At 45.6% G+C, this 21,176-nt stretch overlaps 1 protein-coding gene across 4 annotated transcripts in view; it reads left to right on the top strand.

Moving 5' to 3' along the window:
• Positions 1 to 20,694, top strand: part of ST3GAL5 (ST3 beta-galactoside alpha-2,3-sialyltransferase 5) — a 52,120-nt gene extending 31,426 nt beyond the window's left edge. For 2 of the 4 annotated variants that reach the window (XM_047851883.1, XM_047851882.1), the window contains exons 4-7: positions 8,008 to 8,351; positions 12,143 to 12,329; positions 14,054 to 14,212; positions 18,591 to 20,694. In XM_047851883.1, the coding sequence (XP_047707839.1) occupies positions 8,008 to 8,351; positions 12,143 to 12,329; positions 14,054 to 14,212; positions 18,591 to 18,839 (939 nt within the window). In that variant the 3' untranslated portion in view covers positions 18,840 to 20,694. Of the gene's footprint in view, positions 1 to 3,654; positions 3,760 to 8,007; positions 8,352 to 12,142; positions 12,330 to 14,053; positions 14,213 to 18,590 lie in introns of all 4 variants that reach the window. The other 2 variants (XM_047851885.1, XM_047851884.1) reach the window with 2 other exon arrangements.
• Positions 20,695 to 21,176: the final 482 nt, after the last annotated feature.

The raw sequence follows: 21,176 nt of genomic DNA, 5'->3' as shown, positions 1-21,176 counted from the left end.
CTTGGCCGATGCAGAACCATTGTGTCTCACAGAGCCTGACTTTTTGTGCTGTATCTGTCCCCAGAGGTTCGCTGACTCTGCTGATTTTTCCAGCATCAGCACGTCTGCCGTGGTGGAGCAGGATGTGTCTAGCGCCTCTGCTCAGGCTTTCCGCCTCCCCGTCTGGCTGGCCTTGCGGTCGCCCCGGTATCTGTGCGCTCTTCCCTTTGCTTCTTTGCCATGCTTATCCACATTCTCTTTCTCCTGTCCATTTCATCAATCATGCCGTTAGCCATCTGACCAACTGCAAAGATAATCACTCTCGAGTCTCGTTTAATTGAGGAGAGATGGGAGCTCTCGCATACAAGGGTCCAGCACACCATTTCACAAGTACAGCGTGGGAAAGATGTGCTTTAGTATACCTGGGGTAAAATTAACTTGGCAGTTTTCGTGCCTGGCCAGCGCCATCTGTGTTGGCCTGTGCCGTGGCTGCGTACAGCTTGTCCTTAGCTACATTAATAGACCAGGGATGCTCTGCTTGTCCCTGCAGAGCTCAGACAAGTGCTCTGATCATTATAGCTATTACTCTGTAAAGTTCCCCAAGGAGTCCTAGTGACTCCGGAGGATGACCAGAGAAGAGACTCGAGACCATGTCTCTGAGGAACCTTTGAAGCAATGGGAACATTTGTGCGGCCCGAAGGAGAGAAGGACTGGTGGAGGGCATGTGGCAGCTACTGTCAGCAAGCCAGAGGCCTGGCCTATGGAAGGGTCCGCTCTGCCCAGGTGGCCTTAATGGCAGGGGTGCAGATCAGGGGATGGCGGCCAGGCTGAGAGGAGAAGCGTTTGATGGTCGGAGGCATCTATAGTTGGGATAAATGGGTGCCTTTGTGGCAAATCTCTAAAACTCTTTAAGCACAGCCAGGGCCTCCCAGGTGCCCCTCCTTACCTGCCTTTCTATAGCCAGGCATGCCCCACTGTGGCTGGAGTAGTATTTCTGAAAATTGAATCTGATATATTGCTTCCCTGTTGCAAACTGTGATTTGTTCCCATTACCTTAGAATGTCCAGACTCCTTAGTCTGGCCTGTAGGGCTCTTGGTGGCTTGGTTCCTGCCAATCCTTTCAGCCTCCTTTAGCCACCCCATGTTCCAGCACTGCCTGAACCGGGGCCTAAATCTTAAATGTTTTCACTACTCCTTGGCTGAGCTGCTTTCTTTCTTCCTCATTTTGGTTTTGTTGTGCACTTCCCTGGTAACTAATGACAAACATCTCCTTGCATGTTCATTGGCCATTTATATATCTTCTAAGGAGAAATATCTGTTCAAATTCTTTGCCCAATTTTTCATTGGGTTGTCTTTCTATTATTGAGTTGTAAGAGTTTTCTGTATATTCTGGAGACCAGTCCCTTATCAGATACATGGTTTACAAGTATTTTCTCCCATCTTGTGGATTGTCTTTCCACTTTCTTCACGGTGTCATTTTCAGCACGAAAAGTTTCTAATTTTGATTAAGTCCAGTTAATCTATTTTTTCTTTTGTTCTTTGTGCTTTTGATGCCAGACCTCTGAAATCACTGCCTAATCCTGTGTTTTCTTCTAAGAGTTTTATAGTTTTAGCTCTTAAATGTAGGTCTTTAATCTGTTTTGAGTTAGTTTTTGTATATGATGTGAGGCTGGGGGCCAGCCTTTTTCTTTTGCATGCGGATATCCAGTTTTCCCGGCACCATTTGTTGAAACGATTTTTCCCTATGTTTGCTACAATCTTTCTAACTTCTCTGGCTGGAGCCCCTCCCTCCCTTTGCCCCTCTGCTACTCATCTTTTACATCAAATCTCAGCTCAAGAGTTACGTTTTCTCAGATGCCTTCTCTGATCATCCTTTTCTCTGTCTTCTGGAAGCCTCTTCATACCTTAATCCTAACATATACACTGTAGTATTTTAACTGTCTTTCCACTTGTCCTTTAAGCAAGCCCTTGGGAAATGGGGATTGTGTGCTAACATTTTATATTAATGAATATATACTTAGGTATATTAAAGTCCAGGGAGAGGGGAGATATTACTGAACCATGGTGTGGTGTCTCATCTCTAAACTCCAGATTGTATAGAACATCCACAGTTAAGTAACAGGCAACTCTTTGAGTATTTTTCAGTAACGTCTGTTAAGTTTAATGTCCCTTTAAGGAATAGGTGAGATACCTCCTCATATCCACCAGTAGACAGTAGACAGAAAACAAACAAACAAACAAAAACCATCTTGCCATCCCCTTCCCTCTAAACCATGGAATATGAGTTCTCCATTTAGGCTGATGGGGCCAAGTTTTAAAATCTAAGTTCACTGCAGGACCGATAACAGCCTCTCAGGGCTGCCAGTGCCCTGCCCTAATTGGCTCCAATGAGGATTCCTGACCAATCCCTGGCAAAGGGGATGGGAGTATCTAATGGGCGAGGTCAGCTTCCCAAGCCCCACTGCCTGCCTAGAGAAGGGGTGATAACTGCCTGAACAGAATTACAGCTCCCTAGGAAGAAGGAACAGGAAATGGAGACCCAGTAGCAGTCCACAGTGACCACCACATCGAACCAGTTCTAAAAGATTCTAAAAGATCATTATTTTTTCCAATGATAAAAATAACACCAAAAATTCAAATAATACAGAAATGAATAAAGTAGAAAGTCCCTTGCAGTTTGTGGAGAAAGAGGGGGGAATCAGCTGATGGTTTTATAAGTCAAACATGTTTGTGAAAATCTCGGTCAATTCAGAAATTAATAAAGTAGAAAGTGAAAGCTTGCTACAACCATGGTGGAATTAGAGATATTTTTTATTTCATTACTTGAGACTTTTTAATAGCTTTTTAACATTGTCGATGCTGTCAGAATGCCCCACTTTTCACAGTGGTCCTGACAGCTTGTCCTCTGCATGTGCCTCTGAGAACTTGCCACATTAGACAGACAGCAAGAGTTGGAGATCAGTGAGGATTTGGGTGGGGAATAGCAGGAGAGAAGACTGAAAATGAGCCGGGACCAAAGAGGGAAAGCCCTTGAATGCCACACTGAGCAGGCCCCCAATTTGATATCTGGTCACGTTTCATTAAGGCAAAACCAGAAATCCTTTCTCAAGTCCCCGGAATGCAGGAAATGGCCAGGGGAGCTGGCCGGTGTGGTCCTGGTGTTCTCAATGGCTGTGAGGCAGTGTGCAGTATGAGCTCTCTGCAAAGAGAACCCTGTCTCCAGACTGTTGCTGGACATTGGTCCTTACCACCAAGAGCACTGGGGCAAATTTGAATTGTTGTAGATGTATGTTAGCAGAAGGTGGTCTCAAAGCCATGAGGCCCTGTTAGCTCTGTTGATGATATTCAGCAGCTAGCAACGTTAGTGGGACCCTGCTGACCCTGTTGGACTCTGAGCATTGCCTAGTTGTGCTGGGCTGGCCTGTGTTAACACAGCTGCAGAAGTGTGCCCGTGGCTTTTGTCCTTTCTATTTAAGGACGCCCCTTAACGTACTGTTTCTTTAAAAAGACTAACAGTGGTCTCTGTGGGGACCCGGACACTTTGAAAGTGCATTTCAGATGTGAAATTGCACTTAAAAATGTTTAAGGAGAGACAAGGGCACATTCATGTCAGGTCACAATCAGGTTTGGGCTGCGTGGTAGCAGCAGTTTGAACTTGGCCCTCTCTCTTCTCAGCTAAAAACCACATATCACCCTGAGGACTGCATTTTTTGCTGTGTAGTTAATTATGGCCAAATGTGCTTCTCTCTGACTCTGCAGACCTGCGCTCACATAGCTAAGGTAAGCAGTATAACCTGGGCCGAGGTATTAGTCCAGGTGTCTGCACCTCTAGACTGATTCTTTTCCCCTCTTAGTGCTGCCTCCTTGCCCCAGATCATCCTCGGATATCAGAGATGAGGAAACTGAAGCCTTGACCGAGGGTTAGATCTTTAGTCAAGGTTACACTGCTGGTTGACAGATCTAGAACCGGGTCCAGCATCCAGATCTTCTGATTGGTTTTTCTTAATGGTTTACTGTGCCAAAATACACACACCATAAAATTTACTCCTTTCAAGCATGCAGTTTTGTAGTGTCCATGCACTTAAACAGCTACACCCCCATCACTCCAGTCCAGTTTTAGAACATTCCATCCATCACCCAACGGGTAAGTTACCTCACCTGTTGTAGTCTGTGCCCACCCTCAGCCACCAGTCCCAGGCTGCCACTGACTGTCTGAGTTTTTACTGTGGTACTCTTTCTGTGACTCAGTTATTCAGATTTTGCCCTACTTTTTTAGCTGGGTAGGAGTTACAGATGGTTGACTTCAATGTGAGTTACATGCGGCAGTAGCTTTGCTCACGGTTCTCCTGCGGCTGTTCTCACATGTTTCGGGCAGAGTGCGTCATGCTGTGGGCGTCAGAGCAGCCCCTGGGAGGAAGAGGCCAGCACCAGCCTGGTACACGTCTGGCATTGAAAGCGTCATAAGGTAGCCCATGCCCTCAGCTCACGTGGTCTGTGGCTGCATTGGGCTCCTACCCAGGTTTGGTGAGCTCTAGCCCCAAAACCCTCCTCCAACCTCAGTGCCGTGCCCTGTCCTCGACGTAAAGGACTAAAAGAGAACATTGCCTTTTACTAAGAATTATGCCATTTACTTCTATTTGGAGGACCATTATCCTAAAAAGCCTGCAGTAGAAATGAAAGCAGAGACTGCCGAGGAAAATCACTTTGATTTTTTAAATACCCTTCAGTGAATTTTCACATTGTGGTTTTCCATGGCAAGTCGCCACCTCCCTGACAGTCGGAACTACCAGATGTCTGTTTATTCTTAGCTGTGGGCAGCCGGCAAGCTCAGCCTGGAAGACGGTTAAAACACCGAAGCCCTCATTTCCACGCCTTGATTTGAGAGAAGTGGGAGTTTCTGTATCTTTTCGACAGTCGCCAGTTCTCTGCTTCCCGGTGGTCCTCCCAGTGATCCTTCCCAGTGGATGAATGCCAGCCAGACCCCTCTGCGTCCGTCTGTCCTTGCCTACTCTGGCTTCCAGCTCTGGAGCTTTCTGCAGCAGGGCAGGGGAGGGTCACAGCCCCTTCTTTCATCACGGCTCTGGGAGGCGAGGTTCTCCTCCCCGGGCTTTTCTCATTCGAGCTGTGGAGGAGGTGGGGGAGAGGCTGGAACAGCTTCTGGTTAAAAGAAATGGTCCCAGGGGCTTTCTTGGGGCCTGTCCACACCTCTAAATGAGGTGAAACGAAAGGAGCAGAGGAACTGCTATCGCCGTAGACATTGCCGGTGGCGTTCAGAGCATGTGCTCGCCCAGGACGGATGTAATCACACCCGCGGTGAGTGAGGGCAGGCGCAGTCCCCGTCACAAGGTGATGACTAGGCCTTGTCCTCTGCCCCCGGTCTAGACAATTAAGTCTGAAGCCTCAAGTGGAGCTCTTTGCCAGAACGGAAATGGAACGAAGTTTCACTCCTTCCAAATGAAACTTTTAAAAGAGAAAATTTGGCAGCTCAGGAGAGCCGAGCCCAGGTTTCTGGCTTGATCACCTACTTCTCTTTCCAGTCATGAGCCCATCACTAGTCTGCTCGGGGTTTTTTCGGGCACTTCTCAGAGGTCCATTTCTATCCTAGGAGATCTGCAAAACCAGACGCTTGAAATGTCATTTTGGCCTTTTGTCCTCTAAAACTTGCTGTTCACAACCGTCAGGCCTGGGGTCTAGAGTCAGATGTGTGTGGTCTGTGTGGCTTCTCTGTTTGCCCTGCCCCCGCTGGTGGGGTGTTAAGTCCCTGCTGAGTGCAGAGTGACATGGGCTTGGCAGGCCTTCCTTCCGGTGCTACTCGGGGTCACGACTGGTCCTTGCCTGGCTTTCCTGCCCATTCCTCACGAAGATGCCAATTCGTCTTTAAACCCTTGTTCTCAGTGGTGGTGTTTATGTGCTGCTCTTTGTGGACAGAGGCTGTGGTTTTAGGAATTTGGGAAGTAATCGGACCAGGTTAGCACACCAGCCCAGCCCTCTTACTGGCCATGCCTCCTTGAGCCCACACAGTGAAGGTACTGACGGCCATTGTGTGAGGTGTCGGAGATCTAGCGACAGGCCGAGGCAGTGGCTGGCATAATGTATGCAGCAGCATCTGTGCTCAGAGAATGTCACTTCACCTTTTTAGAAACAGGGCCGCATCTCAAGATGTAGACAGTGTACTCTTCCCAGATGCTAATAACTTTTTGAAGCTGTAATTTAAAAAGGGGGGGTGGCTTTGCTATAGTAAGATAGAAGTTTTCCTACAAAAAATTATTATACAAAAATTAGACAATAAAAATAACAAGCCTCTGAGGAAGAACATAGTTGAGGCAAACATTTAAAATTATATACAACAGGGGCGCCTGGGTGGCTCAGTCAATTGGGTTTCTGACTTCAGCTCAGGTCATGATCTTGTACTCTCTGAGTTCGAGCCCACGTTGGGCTCTGTGCTGACAGCTCAGAGCCTGGAGCCTGCTTCGGATTCTGCCCCTCCTCCTCTCATGCTCTCTCTCGCTCGCTCACTCTCTCAAAAATAAATAAACATTAAAAAGTTTAAAAAATAAAATTATATACAACAATAATGATCCTCATAATAGTATGGACGCAGTTCAAAAGACATGTTCAGTCCTAAAAATAAATATCCCAGCAAATCTAGGACACCATACATGCATGCACATATGTGTTTGTATGTGCGTGTGAGTGAGAAGATAGTTTGGTGGGAGGAGGGGTAAGGCAGAGCCAAGGCTCCTGAATGTGGAGATAAGGACAAAAAGTACAGCGATGAGGGAGAACTTCCTGCCAAACAGTTTGGAGGCAGAATTTGGCCAGACTGAGCCAAGAGGAAAGACTGGGATGAATGGCCCTTTGTCCCATGTCCTTCCGTGGGTTGCTGCATTCATCTGGGCTAGAGTATTTGGCATTCAACAGTCGTTCATTATTTAAAAAAAAAATTTTATGTTTATTTCTGAGACAGAGAGCATGAGTAGGGGAGGGGCAGACAGAGAGGGGGACACAGAATCCGAAGCAGGCTCCAGGCTCTGACCTGTCAGCACAGAGCCCAACGCCAGGCTCTAACTCACAAACCGCGAGATCATGACCTGAGCCGAAGTCAGACGCTCAACCAGCTGAGCCACCCAGGTGCCCCAACAGTCGTTCCTTATTGAGGCAAAGCATTAATGTGCAAGGAAAATTGTATACAAAACCAAGGCCAGCTACTTCTATGTTGACGTGACATTATTCCCTGGTTACATGTAGAATAACTTGCGTTTCAGACTGTATGAAGCTCATTGCCCCAACTGGTAGGTAAATAAGCCTGTTTCTCATCTCACTAGACGGGAACCTAAAATATGAGATTTTTTAAAAATGTGGTAAAAATCACATAAAATTTACCATCTCAGCCATTTTTAAATGTGCAATATGGTGCCGTTAAGTATATTCACACTGCTATGAAACAGATTTCTAGAACTTTTACATCTTGCAAAACCTAAACTCTGTACCCATTAAACAATAGCTTCCCACCCGCCCCTCTCTCAGCCTCCAATAACCAGCGTTCTACTTCCTGTTTCTATGAATTTTAGTACTATAGAGATCTTATGGAAGTGGAATCGAACAGTATTTGTCCTTTTGTGACTGGCTTATTTCACTTTGTATAGTGTTCTCAAGGTTCATCCATGTTGTAGCCTGTGTCGGGCTTTTATAAAACATGAAATACATCAGAGTATGTATTTCACCCCACATTTATTTTAGGAACAAGGGCAGGCTAGGGGTAGGAGGTGGGGGTATGAGGACATGCTTTCCTTGTATAATGAAGTAGATATTGTTGAGTTTATCTCCTTGTTATGTGATTCTCTCAGGTTTTTTTCTTTAAGTTTCTGACCACAAATTAACTCTAAAAGGGAGATGTTTTGTGCTGAAAGACAGTAATCTACGGGGAGCTTTATCAGACATCCCAGGACACAGTGTCATCTGTAAGAGGGTATTTCTGATGCCTGAGAGGTTTTTTTTTAAACTCAGCCTGGTGTGATTTCATTCCAGAGAGCTCAGAAATATGCTCAGCAAGTCTTGCAGAAGGAATGCCGACCGAAGTTTGCGAAGAAGTCCATGGCGCAGTTGTTTGAGCACAGGTACAGCATGGACTTACCGCCTTTCGTGAAGGAGGCCCCCAAAGTGAATGAAGCCGAGTACAAGTACGATCCTCCTTTTGGATTCCGGAGGTTCTCCAGCCAAGTCCAGAGCCTCTTGGAGATATTGCCTGAGCACGACATGCCTGAACACTTAAAAGCAAAGAGCTGCAGGCGTTGTGTGGTTATCGGAAGCGGCGGGATACTGCACGGACTAGCACTGGGCCATGCCCTGAACCAGTTTGATGTTGTGATAAGGTACATGGGTTCACCTCTAAAGTTCAGTTCGCTGCTGTTGGTGTAGTGCCAGCGACAGTGAGGGGTGCAGGAAGTGCTGCAGGCCCCTGCCTGCAGGGGATTTACTGCTTGAGGAGTTGAAACACAAACCTGAAATGATTGGATGCCCCCAAACTGCTCCGTATCGACCCTAATATGGCAGAACCTTTACAGAGGAGGTGAGGTTTGGAAGACTGGGTAGATTCAGGAGGAAGCCTGGGTGAGGCAGAGCCAGGAAGTGGACGTGGTGTTGGGGGGTGAGCTAGTGAGATGCCTGGCTTCGGGGAGCAGGGCTAGGTGTAGGTGCACCCCGCGAGCAGTGCTGGAGGGATCGTGGGAGCACACAGTCTGAACTCCGCTCATCCTAGATTCTCTCTGGTTTAGCCGGCTGAAAATTGTTTTCCTGATCATAAAAGTAAAATGTCCTCATTCTTGAAGATTAAAAAAAAAAAAAAATACAGGAAAATGTAAGAAAGAAAATAACCACTCATAGCACAAATAACCAACCACTATTAATTTGCTGTGTTTTTTCCACTTTTGTTCTATACACGTACTAATGAGTGCATTTATATTCTTATAAAATATTTTGCTTTTTTAATCGGATATTATGAACAGTTTCTGAGGTCATTAAATATTTCTTAGAAAATTAACTCTTCCAAGTACTTACTGTTCCTCTAAGTGAGAGTATCAGAAGTTATTTAGCTGTTCTGTTGTGGACATTTAGAATTTTTCAGTTTCTTTGTTATTGTGAAAATGCCTTGCACATTCTCATACTTATGTCTTTATCTCTGATTATTTCCTTTCCAAGAATTCTCAGAATTGTTGGCTTAAAGATACTCGAATATTTTTAAGGCTCTTGATACATTTTGATAAATTCTCCCCATCTGAAGGATGTGTAGAACCAGGAGCACGATGCATGCTGGGCCTTCATCAGATTTGTTCAGCAGGAGCGTGTGGATTTGACCAAAGGCAGGGCAGGCGAGGGCTGGGGACTGGGTGTTGAGTTGTAGTCCGTGCACGCAGTGTGCGGGCCTGGTGTGAGGCAGAAAAAGTGGAAATGGAGACTGAAGGATCAAATCCGGGAGATATATTGTCAAAGCCTGACAGCTTGACAGTAAATGGTAAGGGATGCCAGGATTTCTAGTCTGGGGTCTCAGGTGTTAGCAGAACTGCTGTCAGAAGTGGAGTAGTTGGAGAAAAAAATCTCTGGTTAGTGAGGGAGTATAACAAGATCCATTTCAGATATTTTGAGTCTAAAAGTGATATGTTCACATAATGCCTGTGTCCCCAGTAGCTGTGATCTCAGGCAAGTTTCCTAACTGTCCTGTGCCTCTGTTTCCTCATCTATAGATGGAGGAAATAATAGTATGTACCTTATAGGCTTACATAAAGACAAAATGAGTTCACAGATGTAAAGCACTTAGAACTTAGGGTAAAGCATTTAGTGTCAGGCTTGGGGTAAAGGCTCAATGGATGTTAGCAGCTCTGTTTGGAGAATTTGTAGGATAGACGGGGGCTCTGGAGGAGAGGACAGGGGGTGTAAAGTGTTTGTGGGAATGAATCAGACTTTTGTAAGAGCCAAGATAGAAGAAATAGTTAAAAATCTAGATTTTTTTTTCTTAATGTTTTATTTATTTTTGAGAGACTGAGCACAAGCGGGGGAGGGGCATAGAGAGAGGAAGACACAGAATCCGAAGCAGGCTCCAGGCTCTGAGCTGTCAGCACAGAGCTGGACACGGACTTGAACTCATGATCGTGAGATTATGACCTGAGCTGAAGTTGGACGCTTAACCGACTGAGCCCCCCAGGAGCCCCAAGAACGTAGTGTTAAGGCAGAAGAGGTGCCATGGGCCCCAGCAGCCAGAAAGCAGGAATGGTGTGAGGTTGGGGGGGGGGGCAGGAGTGGGGCCTCGAGGGTTATAAATGTTGGGGTGAAGAAGGATATAGCCCCTGCCTTTCATTGGATGCTTCTGTGTGCCAGACACTACCTTGTCTGCTTTAGATGTTCTTGTTCCTCAATGGAGCCATCACTGTTGGCATCATAGATGAGCACCTTGAGGCACTGCAGGGCCCAGGGTCCGGGCCAGACACGAACAGTCCACATGCAGGGTATGAGGCTTCCAGAACCTAGTCCCCGGTCCTGCGTGATCAGCTGAAAGATGCGTGCACAGGCAGCACTGGGGAGGCAGATGGGACCCCATGCCCATCTACTGGTCCGTGACTGGGAAGAGAAGAAGAGAGAAGCCAGGAGTTGCAGGCAGTGCACACTCTGGGCCAGAGGAGAGGTGTGGCGGGAGTGAAGGGTGGCCCTGGGCTGGCCTTGCAGAGCAGTGGGATTTGGCTCTTTAGGGAGGAGGTAGGTGGGGAGATCTTGAGTGTGGAGCCCCCCACCCTGGCAGGAGGAGGGAGAGGCTGGGAGAGTGGGAAAGGGGCTGGAAGGTGGCCCGATGCCCAGTGGTGGCCCACACATCACCAGACTGGGGAACGGGGACTTCATGTGTGGACATTGGGAGGCCACTGAGTGCTGGGGATAGAGAAAGGGTTGCTTAGCCTGATGATGAGGGAGAATATCAGTGAAGAAGCCTTTGGAGGTTAACTTTTTGGTTTGAAACAATTTCAAATTTAACAGAAAAGTTGCAGGAATAGTACAGAGAACTCGCATTCACCCTTCCCCCCAGATTCTCCAACCTGTAATGCTTTATCACATTGCTTTATAATTCTCTCTCTCTCTCTCTCCCTCCCTCCCTCCCTCCCTCCCTCCCTCTCCCTCTCCCTCTCCCTCTCCCTCTCCCTCTCCCTCTCCCTCTCCCGTTACTCTTCCGAACCCTTTGATAGTTGCAAATATCAAGCCCCTTTACCCCTAAACAAGTCAGTGTGCATTTCCCAAGAACAAGGGCATTCATTCTATTATAGAACTGCAGAACCACAGAACAATGTTGAGAATCAGGAAATTAACATCGATAAAATTTAGACCCTGTCTACATCCTTATCCAGATTTCACCAGCCACACTGATAATGTCCTTTATTTTAAAATAAGAAATGGGAAAAAATAACCACTTCAGGGGCATGCCTTGCATTTAGTCATCGTGTCTAATAATATCTTATGATAATCCAGAGGTAGGTATCAGATCTAGAAGAAGTTGGCAGCGGAATAGAGAAGGAAGTTGGGATACAGGTGTGATAATACAGGGGAAGAACCAGACAGACATTTTTTGAGATTACAAAACTCTTTAACTGGGTCAGTTTGCTTTCAGAAGAATTCTTACAATTTGCCCCCAAACAATGAGCCTGGTAAGAGCCTTTGTTGATCTGACAGTTGTAAGTGTCCCAAATCCTTGCTTTAAGGATGCACCTGGGCCTATTGCCCTCCTTGGTCCTGACCCTGTCAGTCTAAGTGTGGTTTGTGTCTGCCTTGCCCTGGTTTCTAGGTTTCCTTTCTGCTTATCTTTTTGAATTCCTAGCAAGAACCCCTCATATCTGAACACAGTGGGAAGCCTTCAAGGCAATATCACTGGTGCCCAGAGAAAGCCTAAAATATAATATGTTGGGTTAGCTTGAAATGGCAGGACTACATGGGATTGCTTGACATTCAGAGTTGAGGTATGGGTGTCCCTCAGGGACGCAAGGCTGCTGGGAGGGATGCCTTCCTCCAGACCCATAGCTCACTCCCAGTCCTAAAAATGCGGGGGACGCAGTGCAGGGACTTTGTATGATATGATAAGAGGGTTGATGGCTTGCTTTGTCAATTTATCTTTTCCTTTTTATTTAAATAGGTTAAACAGTGCACCAGTTGAGGGATATTCAGAGCATGTTGGTAATAAAACTACCATAAGGATGACTTACCCAGAGGGTGCGCCACTGTCTGACCTTGACTATTATTCCCATGACTTGTTTGTTGCTGTTTTATTTAAGAGTGTTGACTTCAACTGGCTTCAAGCAATGGTGAAAAATGAAACCCTGGTAAGCACTAGAAACTCAGCCATCTAGTATTCTTTCATAAGAAGTGGAGGGGGTCTCTAAGTGTAATTACAGACTTTTATTTTTTAAACAAACACAGTGGCATACATACAGTTGACCCCTGAACAGTGTGGGTTCGAACTGCGTGGGTGCACTTATGCACACATTGTTTTCAGTAAATACAGTATAGTATTGTAAATATACTTTGTCTTCCTTAAGATTTTCTTAATAACATTTCCTTTTCTCTAGCTTACTTTACTGTAATAATATAATATATAGTACATATAACATACAAAAGATGTGTTAATCGACTGTTTATATTATCAGTAAAGCTTCTGGTCAACAGTAAGCTCTCAGTAGTTAAGCTTTCAGAGAGTCCAAAGTTATCTGTGGGGGCACCTGGGTGGCTCAGTCGGTTAAGCGTCCGACTCTTGATCTCAGCACAGGTCTTGATCTCAGGGTTGTGAGTTCAAGGCCCCCATTAGGCTCCACCCTGGGCATGGAGCCTACTTAAAAAAAAAAAAAGTTATATGTGGATTTCAACTATGCGGGGATAGGGTGGTGGTGCCCTAAGCCCCACATCATTCAAGGATCAACTGTACTTTTGTGGTGTCTCTAAAATAACTACTCCCTTTGTAGAAACGCAGCAGTACTCCTTGTTGAGAATTACTTTCAGAATTTAAGGTTAAGTCACATGTAGAGACTGTGATCATTACTTAAATGGGAAAATCAAGTTTTGAACCAAAATTGTTACTAGTGATCACCTACCTTACTCACCAGACTTGAGTTTACATGCCTTTTGGCTAATCGAGAAATTAGACTTACTTGGATGTGTATAAACCACTGTGGAGGATTTTCAAAAGAATATATACAAAACCTTTGAGGAATATTCCCAAAGAGATTTTCTAAAAATGCTCTGATAGGTGGTCCCCTTGTTGGAGGAAATTCACAGAATTCCAAAGGGGCAGATGTTGAGGAAATGGCCCTCACTTGGTCATATTCCCTTTTGTTTGTTGTAATAATTGATCACATTACTTTATGGTCCTACCCATGATGCTGAAATAGATTCCAGGAGCCAACTATCTATATACACACAAACTAGCCATCTGCAAAATTAATAGGATGTATTACACTTTTCACATAAGCTCCATGTGATGGAGAATTTGTATCTGCAAAGCCTGATTTTGCATAGGTTATGATCTGGACTTTCTGTTGTGTAGAAGTCGACCTAGTTGGAAGATGAAGCACCTATGAAATAACTTTCAGTTACCAGAAGACTTCACAGGACTAGACAGATAGAGCAAAGCCATGGAGAGGACGCAGGGTGAGGGCCTGGTCGGAGTGGGTCACTCGGACACTTAATACCCTTAAATAGGATCTGTTCACCTGGTCTTCCCAGGGACAAACGATGCCTTTCAATCCTAAAAAGGCTTACCATCTCAGGTCATTCCCTGCGGAATTTCCTCCCCATGGAAACCAGAGCCGATGCTGCCCTTCGTCCTCTTGTCCAACACCACATTCGTAAATCAGGTCCTTCGGGGTGGCTACTTTGAGTTGGGTTCTTGGATTCGCATAGATCTCGGTGACTTTGCTGTTGAATGCAGCAGACAAGCCCACATGGGGTCACGCCATAACTCTGGGCTGATTAGCAGGGGTGTGTTCTCACCTGCTGCTGGTGGGATAACCTTATTAAATACCCCTAATGATTGCCTGCCTTCTTTCCTTAGCCATTTTGGGTGCGACTCTTCTTTTGGAAGCAGGTGGCGGAAAAAATCCCACTACAGCCAAAACATTTCAGGATTTTGAATCCAGTTATTATCAAAGAGACTGCCTTTGACATCCTTCAGTACTCAGAGCCCCAGTCAAGGTTCTGGGGCCGAGATAAGGTATTGTTGCAACTGAAAGTTAACTGTTCTTCTCTGTGTTGGAAGGGAGACAGCTGTACAACTTTCACTTGGGCTCAGCTGTATACCCAGAAGAGTCATCCAGTGTAGAAATGTAGTCACTGAGCAGATCGATGCTCCGTGTGTGTTTACTATTCTGCATCTTGACTTCAGGGCTCCTCATTGTTTACCTGGCCTTTCCCCTGGTGACTCCTGTCTTCAGTACAGTCAACACGTTAACACTTAGGTCCCTGGGATGTTATTTAAGGTATTCCTAGTCGGTGACTCCATATAACTAACTGCTGGAGGACACTGAAAGACACTTTGGTGGTCTGAAAAGTTCTTTACATTTTTAACTCTGTGTGCTGCCTAAGCGAAAATTGACATTTATCTTCACCTTACAGGTAATGGTAAATAAAGTTTGCCCCCCAGAGCAGTGCTTTTCAGCTGATGCTTGGGTCTCATCCCACACTTTCTGCTTAATTATTCTGTGTGGTGGTCTGTACATTGGGACTTTCAAAGCCCCCTGGGTGATATTATTTTGCAGCCTAATTTGAGAACCTTTGCACTATATTGGCTGTTCACTGCAGTAGGGATTCTTTACCCGCATTTAGCCTGTGCTGCCACCAGGGAGGTGGCAATGGCTTTATCACCTATTTCTTTATGATCCGAATAGCTAAGCCTGTGTCTTTAAAACACTTTTTTAAAAGCTGGAAATCACAGCTTTAAAAATCGTTTTGTCTTTTTTTTGAGAGTGAGAAAGAGTGCAAGTAGGGGAGAGGGGCAAAGAGAGGGAGAGAGAGAGAGAATCTCAAGCAGGCTCCACATTCAGTGCAGAGCCTGAATCAGGGCTTGATCCCACGACCCTGGGACCATGACCTGAGCCAAAAATCAAGAGTCAGACACTCAACCGGCTAAGCCACCCAGGCACCCCTTCCTTAAACAAACTTCCAAGCAAAATCTCCCTATATGAAGGAAAGCAAGGAATTTAGAAATGGGGGCCAGTGCCGCTGCTCACACTGAGAGCCTGAGATACTGCCCAGGAGATACCTGGGGTTGGTCAGGGTCACAGTTTGCAAACATTGAGCTAGGCTCTTAGATGTGGTCAACCAATAGGCAGATGAGCAGACTCTTCTGTTTGCCCTATGAATCAAATTCTAATTAAAAATGTTCTTTAAAACACCTATGTAAACTCTAAAGGAAGAATTCTGTGTTTCATAGGAAAAACAAATACCTAAATAGCCTCCTTCAAACAAAAACCCAGTTCTTTACTGTGATTGGTAACAGCTAACCCCAACTCTGGCTCCAGCCCCAGGCTTGAGCCATGAACACAGCTGAAGCTCTTCCCTTGGCAGGCTGCCATTTTTCTCAGGCGTCTGCCCTCTCGGGTGCTTTCCTGCCCTCCCATCCCTGGGGAGGACCACGTAGTTTCTGCCCACTGCAGGAGCATGGCCAGGACCAGTCTTTCTGGTCAGAAAATGGTTCCTTTTTCCCTCGCAGAGGATAGTGGCCCTGCCCCCTGGCAGCAGCTGTCAGGGTCCATGATCCGGTTCACTATAGAATAGGTTGCTTTAGCTGCTCTTGCCCACATGGGAGCACATTGGTTCCCCCAGAACGTGGACTTAAAACTTTTAGCCTGTTAGCATCAATTTTTTTTAAATTTTTTAACGTTTATTTTTTGACAGAGACAGAACACGAGTGGGGGAGGGGCAGAGAGAGGGAGACACAGAATCCGAAGCAGGCTCCAGGCTCTGAGCTGTCAGCACAGAGCCTGACTCGGGGCTCAAACTCACAGACCGAGAGATCATGACCTGAGCCGAAGTCGGATGCTCAACCGACTGAGCCACCCAGGTGCCCCTGTTAGCATCAATTTTAACAAAGCAGTTAAAAAAAAAAAAAAAAAGACTTACATAGACTTTGGCGAGATTCTTAAGTTATGAAGAGGTTTTACTATAAATATATTCAAGTATCTTTCAATACCTTTTGATTTCTCTATCTTCTCAACTGCCCTGTTTCTTTATTAAATTCCATTATATTTTTTAGACATAGGCAAATGCTCATTTGTGGTTTGTGTAGCTTTTTATTGAAGAAGTAACCTTTCAAAAATGAGCAGATTTACTTCCAATAAAATATGAAATTACTGAACAGCAAATGGTATCAGAAACAAAGTTAGAACATAGAGTAAGTGGGGGAAATTTTATCATATGTATGATAGTAAATACTCTCAAAGTACAGAATGATCTTATTACAGCAAAAAGAAAAGATGGGCCAATTTAAAAAATGAGGGAAAGATACGAACAGACATTTCACAAAGGAAGAAATTTATACTGCCAAGGAGTACATGATAAAATGTTCAATTTCACCAGTAATCAAATAAAAGTACATTAGAGCCACAATGACATTTTTTTCCTATTTTCTTAGCAAAGGTTTAAAAGCTTGATAATGTCCATGTTTGGCAGGAATACAGATAGAATTATAAGTTGGTACTTTTTCTGGATGGTATTTTGGCAGTAGATATCAGCTTTAAATGTGAATAGTCTTGACCCAGCAATTTTACTCTAAAAAATTTTATTATAAGAAAATTAGAGGGTTACGTGGCTGGCTCTGTCAGTTGAGCATCTGACTCTTGATTTTGGCTCAGGTCATGATCTCATGGTTTGTGGGAATGAGCCCTGCATGGGGTTCTGCACTGGCAGCATGGAGCTTGCTTGGGATTCTCTCTCTCCCTCTCTCTCTCTGTCCCTCCGCTCGATCATGCATGCACTCTCTCTCTCAAAATAAATAAATAAAAACTTTAAAAAATAAAAATAATAATGTGTGTACAGAGATACATAGGGAAAAGCTTGAAAATAGACAACAAACTGATTGCATTGTCAAGAACTTCCTCACGCATAGGCCCTTCCAGCAGACAGGGAAGTCTGCTGGATTAAGAGGTATGATCTTAGGGGGTATGTTCTGTAGGTAACATGCTCTGAGTGGTTTTTGCAGTCAAATGCTCTACCCCTCTGAGTGGTTTTTGGTAGTTTCTGAGTTTCTCTCCATATACTTGCCCCTATGAGCAGTTGACTTCATACACTCCTTCTGTAAACCCTGATTGAGTTTTCCCGACCTGCTAGGTGCCACGCTGGCCACAGGGTAAGACAGGACACTGCCTTAGGGTCTTATGGCTAAACAGCAGAAAGTCTTCCTTTTGGTTAATTTCTCTTGAATTCAGTGACTGTTGAGTTTCTTTTTAATGAGTGACGTAGATGCAACACACCAAGGAGCAAGAAGTGGCTTTTGACAAATGATGAGCTTAGTAGAAGCTCCTTAATCCTGATTAAACTATGAACTCTGAAGGGTTCGCTGTTGTTCCAGTTTACGGAAAAGGAGAGTTGTTTCTGGAAGCCACAGACTCAAGTAGGATGAACAAAGTAGGTATATTTATTTACATGAAAAAACATGCAACAGAATGTCATTTGCAGGTCAGCAGTGGCCTTCGGCTAGTGCTTAGACAGCTTAAGGCTTTCTGTATTTCTCTCTGCCCTGTGTACTGTCTTCACCCAAAACTGGGACAGAGATACAGAAAGCACGATTCCCGATTTGCAAGTGGAAAGATGGTGGACAGGAGGGTGGCAGAGTGGCGATTCAGTCAGAATCCAGAATGGTTCAGACGTTTGGCGCACTAGGCCAAAGTCCATAGGATAACGTTTTGGGAGGAACAAATGTGGAGACCCTTAATTGGGGCCTAAAAATTGCCCAAATCGAGGGTGGGCAGAACCTGGCTTAGCAGCTATACATGTGAAAAATGAACTGGAAGTGTTTTATTTGCCAGGAGTGTTGGCCTTGGGTGGGAGGCAGCTTCAGATAAGCAGTGAACTCAGTCTTCACTGGCAAGAACTGAGGCTGCTGTGTTCTCTGGTAGAGACTGTCCACAGGAGCCCGCAGGGAAGGGCCCAACTCCAGAAACAGGTCCCGAGAAAGATTGTGGAAGGTCCTGTGACCACCGATTCCAGAGCGGACAGACCTTCTAGATACCTAGACCTTCTAGATACGTGTCGTGTAAGAAAAGAAATGAACTTGTTTTTGCAGTTCCGGTCAGTACCTGTAGGATCAGTAGGTAGAAGGCTTAGAAGGAACACTGTTTAGCTTGGTACAGTAACTGCCAAGCTACCTCTTGGTGGTGTGTGAGAAGTGTCCACATCACAGACCATGTTTTAGAGTGTAAATCCCTGACTTGGGCAGGAAGTCCGACTTCAGGATTCTGGGATCTGTAAAACCATGTCATGTCTAAGCTTGCGGCCCCCAGAGCAGCCTGTGTTACTCTGCAGAGCATGGATAGCCCTTGGAAATCAATGAATTGTGCTCCTAAGCCTTGTTTTGTCTTTTCCTTTTTTTTCAGAACGTCCCCACCATTGGTGTAATTGCTGTTGTCTTAGCCACACATCTGTGTGATGAAGTCAGTTTGGCAGGCTTCGGATATGACCTCAATCAACCCAAAACACCTTTGCACTACTTTGACAATCTCTGCATGGCTGCCATGAACTTTCAGACCATGCATAATGTGACAACAGAGACCAGGTTCCTCCTAAAGCTGGTCAAAGAGGGCGTGGTGAAGGACCTCAGCGGAGGCATCCATTGTGAATTCTGAACACAGAGAAACCTCACTTGAAAATGCAGCTCTGACTCTGAAGGCTGTTTTTCCTAGCCTTCTTGATCCATTTCATCCTGCAGATACTTTGAAGTGCAGCTGGTGTTTTTAACTTTTAATTTAAAAAAAAAAAAAAAAGTTTAGCTCTTCCCACTTTGCCCCCCCCCCCACCTATTTATTTGAGGTCAGTGTTTTTGCACAAACTTTTGTAAGTTAATTTTGAGAATTGAATGGGAAAGACTTTTCAAAGAGACTTGTATGTAATGATGTTTTATTGAATTTTAAGAACGTTATTTAATTTGTAAAAACTCTGTCCATGTCTACTGCACACAGAATACCGGGTAATTAAGTGGAAGGAGAATGGAGGTCACTCCTTTGATGAGAGTCCTGAATGCCTGATTCTGGTTCCTTGTTACTGTTTGGTAGGACAGATGTCGGGGGCACTTCCAGGATGATGTGCTCAGTAGCTAAACCACTAGTCCTGGTTTGGCCATGCTGCTGCGTGAGGCCTGGGCCAGTTGGAGAAGTTCACGGTCCCTTTCTGTTGTCGGGTCTGCCTTCTGTCAGAAGACTTGCAGGAAACAACCAGGGGAAACAACGTCCGTGGTCGGGGAGGGACACAGAAGACATTTTCTAGGTCTCCTGCATTCTCTGAAGCCACCTTAGGCTGCAGAAGCCACCGCCTTCCCTGAAATGATGACAACTCTTGAATTTTTTGAGGCTTTTTTTTTTTACTGCCCTTCCCAAGCACTTCAGCGTTAACCTGAGGTGTTCCACTGTCTGCCTGCGGTGGCTTATCAAAATTAGGGTATAATCTTTGTTATCCAGAGTTATAGAAGAATAAACCCTTTCCAAGAATAATCATGTCTTCTGAAATGCTAAAATAAATTGCCTATTTAAAAAAAATTTGGGGGGGACGCCTGCACGGCTCAGTTAAGTGTCCGACTCTTGATGCCCACACGTTCGTGAGATCAAGCCCCACTTGGGATTCTCTCTCCCCCCCTCTCTGCCCCTCCCCTGCTCACACTCCCACTCTCTGTCTCAAAGAAAACATCAACTTAAAAAAAATTTTTGTCATGCCTACCTGGCAGTGTGTTCCAGATAGTGTGCTAAAAATTTTTAAAAAGAATTAAAAAAGAAGCTTTTGAGGAGCTCCCACAGTCTACTTAATTTGAGTCTCAAAAAAAAAAAAATGTAATCTGCCTGAAATGTCCTTGGTGGCTGCCAGGTGGGGACCTCAGTGTGGGATGCTGGCAGTGAGTGACAGAGGGACTGCATCCCAGACAGCACAGGGACTGCCGGAGAGATGTTGAGTGGCGAGGGGCCGTGGCTTCCTCCCAGAGAACAGGCTCATTCCAGCTTCTGTCTGTTAATTGGTCCTGTCCTTGTCATCAGAAGATCTGCATCTAGTGTGCTCCCTCCCTGCCACATCTGGGTTCTCATTTCTCCTCGTGCTTCCGCAGCCCGGCGGCAGTTGTGACGCCCAGCCCCTCTGTATCTTTGCATCTGCCACGTCCCGACGGCGTGCAGGGGGAGGGGCCAGTCCTAACAGGCACCCTTGGATTTTCAGGGCCCTGGGGTCAAGCTTGGAGCCACCAGCATAGCAAAATAGTAACTCTCTGGGTGGGAGACTGAAAATTTTCTATGGGTTTTGCTTTCTATTTTATCAAATACTGTTTAAGAGGAACTGCTTTGAAATTTTCACCAGCTAAATGACTTAGCTTTGAAAATTGAGACTCGGGAAGATGGTCCACGGCTGTCCTGTGTGACCCAGGTAAGGCCAGGCCTATACCACCCATCTCCAGCCCCTCATCCTCCAGGGGCTACTTGAAGCCTGAATTTTTTTTTTTTTTTTTTAACAATTTAACAAAAGCCAGAGTTAGGAACCTCCTTAGACACCTTTCCCAGCGTTGTGAGCACTTGCGCACGGGCCCCTGTGGATTCGTGTCCCACTGCCCTGCAAGGCTGCTGGGAGGTGTGTAGTTCCACGCCCAGCACTTGGCCACCGTTCGACCACTGTCAGTCCTGGCCCCTCCCCTGGATGTCCTTTTTTTTTTTTTTTCCAACGTTTATTTATTTTTGGGACAGAGAGAGACAGAGCATGAACGGGGGAGGGGCAGAGAGAGAGGGAGACACAGAATCGGAAACAGGCTCCAGGCTCTGAGCCATCAGCCCAGAGCCTGACGCGGGGCTCGAACTCATGGACCACGAGATCGTGACCTGGCTGAAGTCGGACGCTTAACCGACTGCGCCACCCAGGTGCCCCTGGATGTCCTTTTTTGTATCCTTACATTGCTTTACCAGTGCCTCCTGCATTTTAATTACTGGCAGAGAGTA

This window comes from Prionailurus viverrinus, chromosome A3 (assembly GCF_022837055.1).
Source record: "Prionailurus viverrinus isolate Anna chromosome A3, UM_Priviv_1.0, whole genome shotgun sequence".
Classification (NCBI taxonomy): Eukaryota; Metazoa; Chordata; class Mammalia; order Carnivora; family Felidae; genus Prionailurus; species Prionailurus viverrinus.
This window is presented reverse-complemented; position numbering and strand designations above follow the sequence as displayed.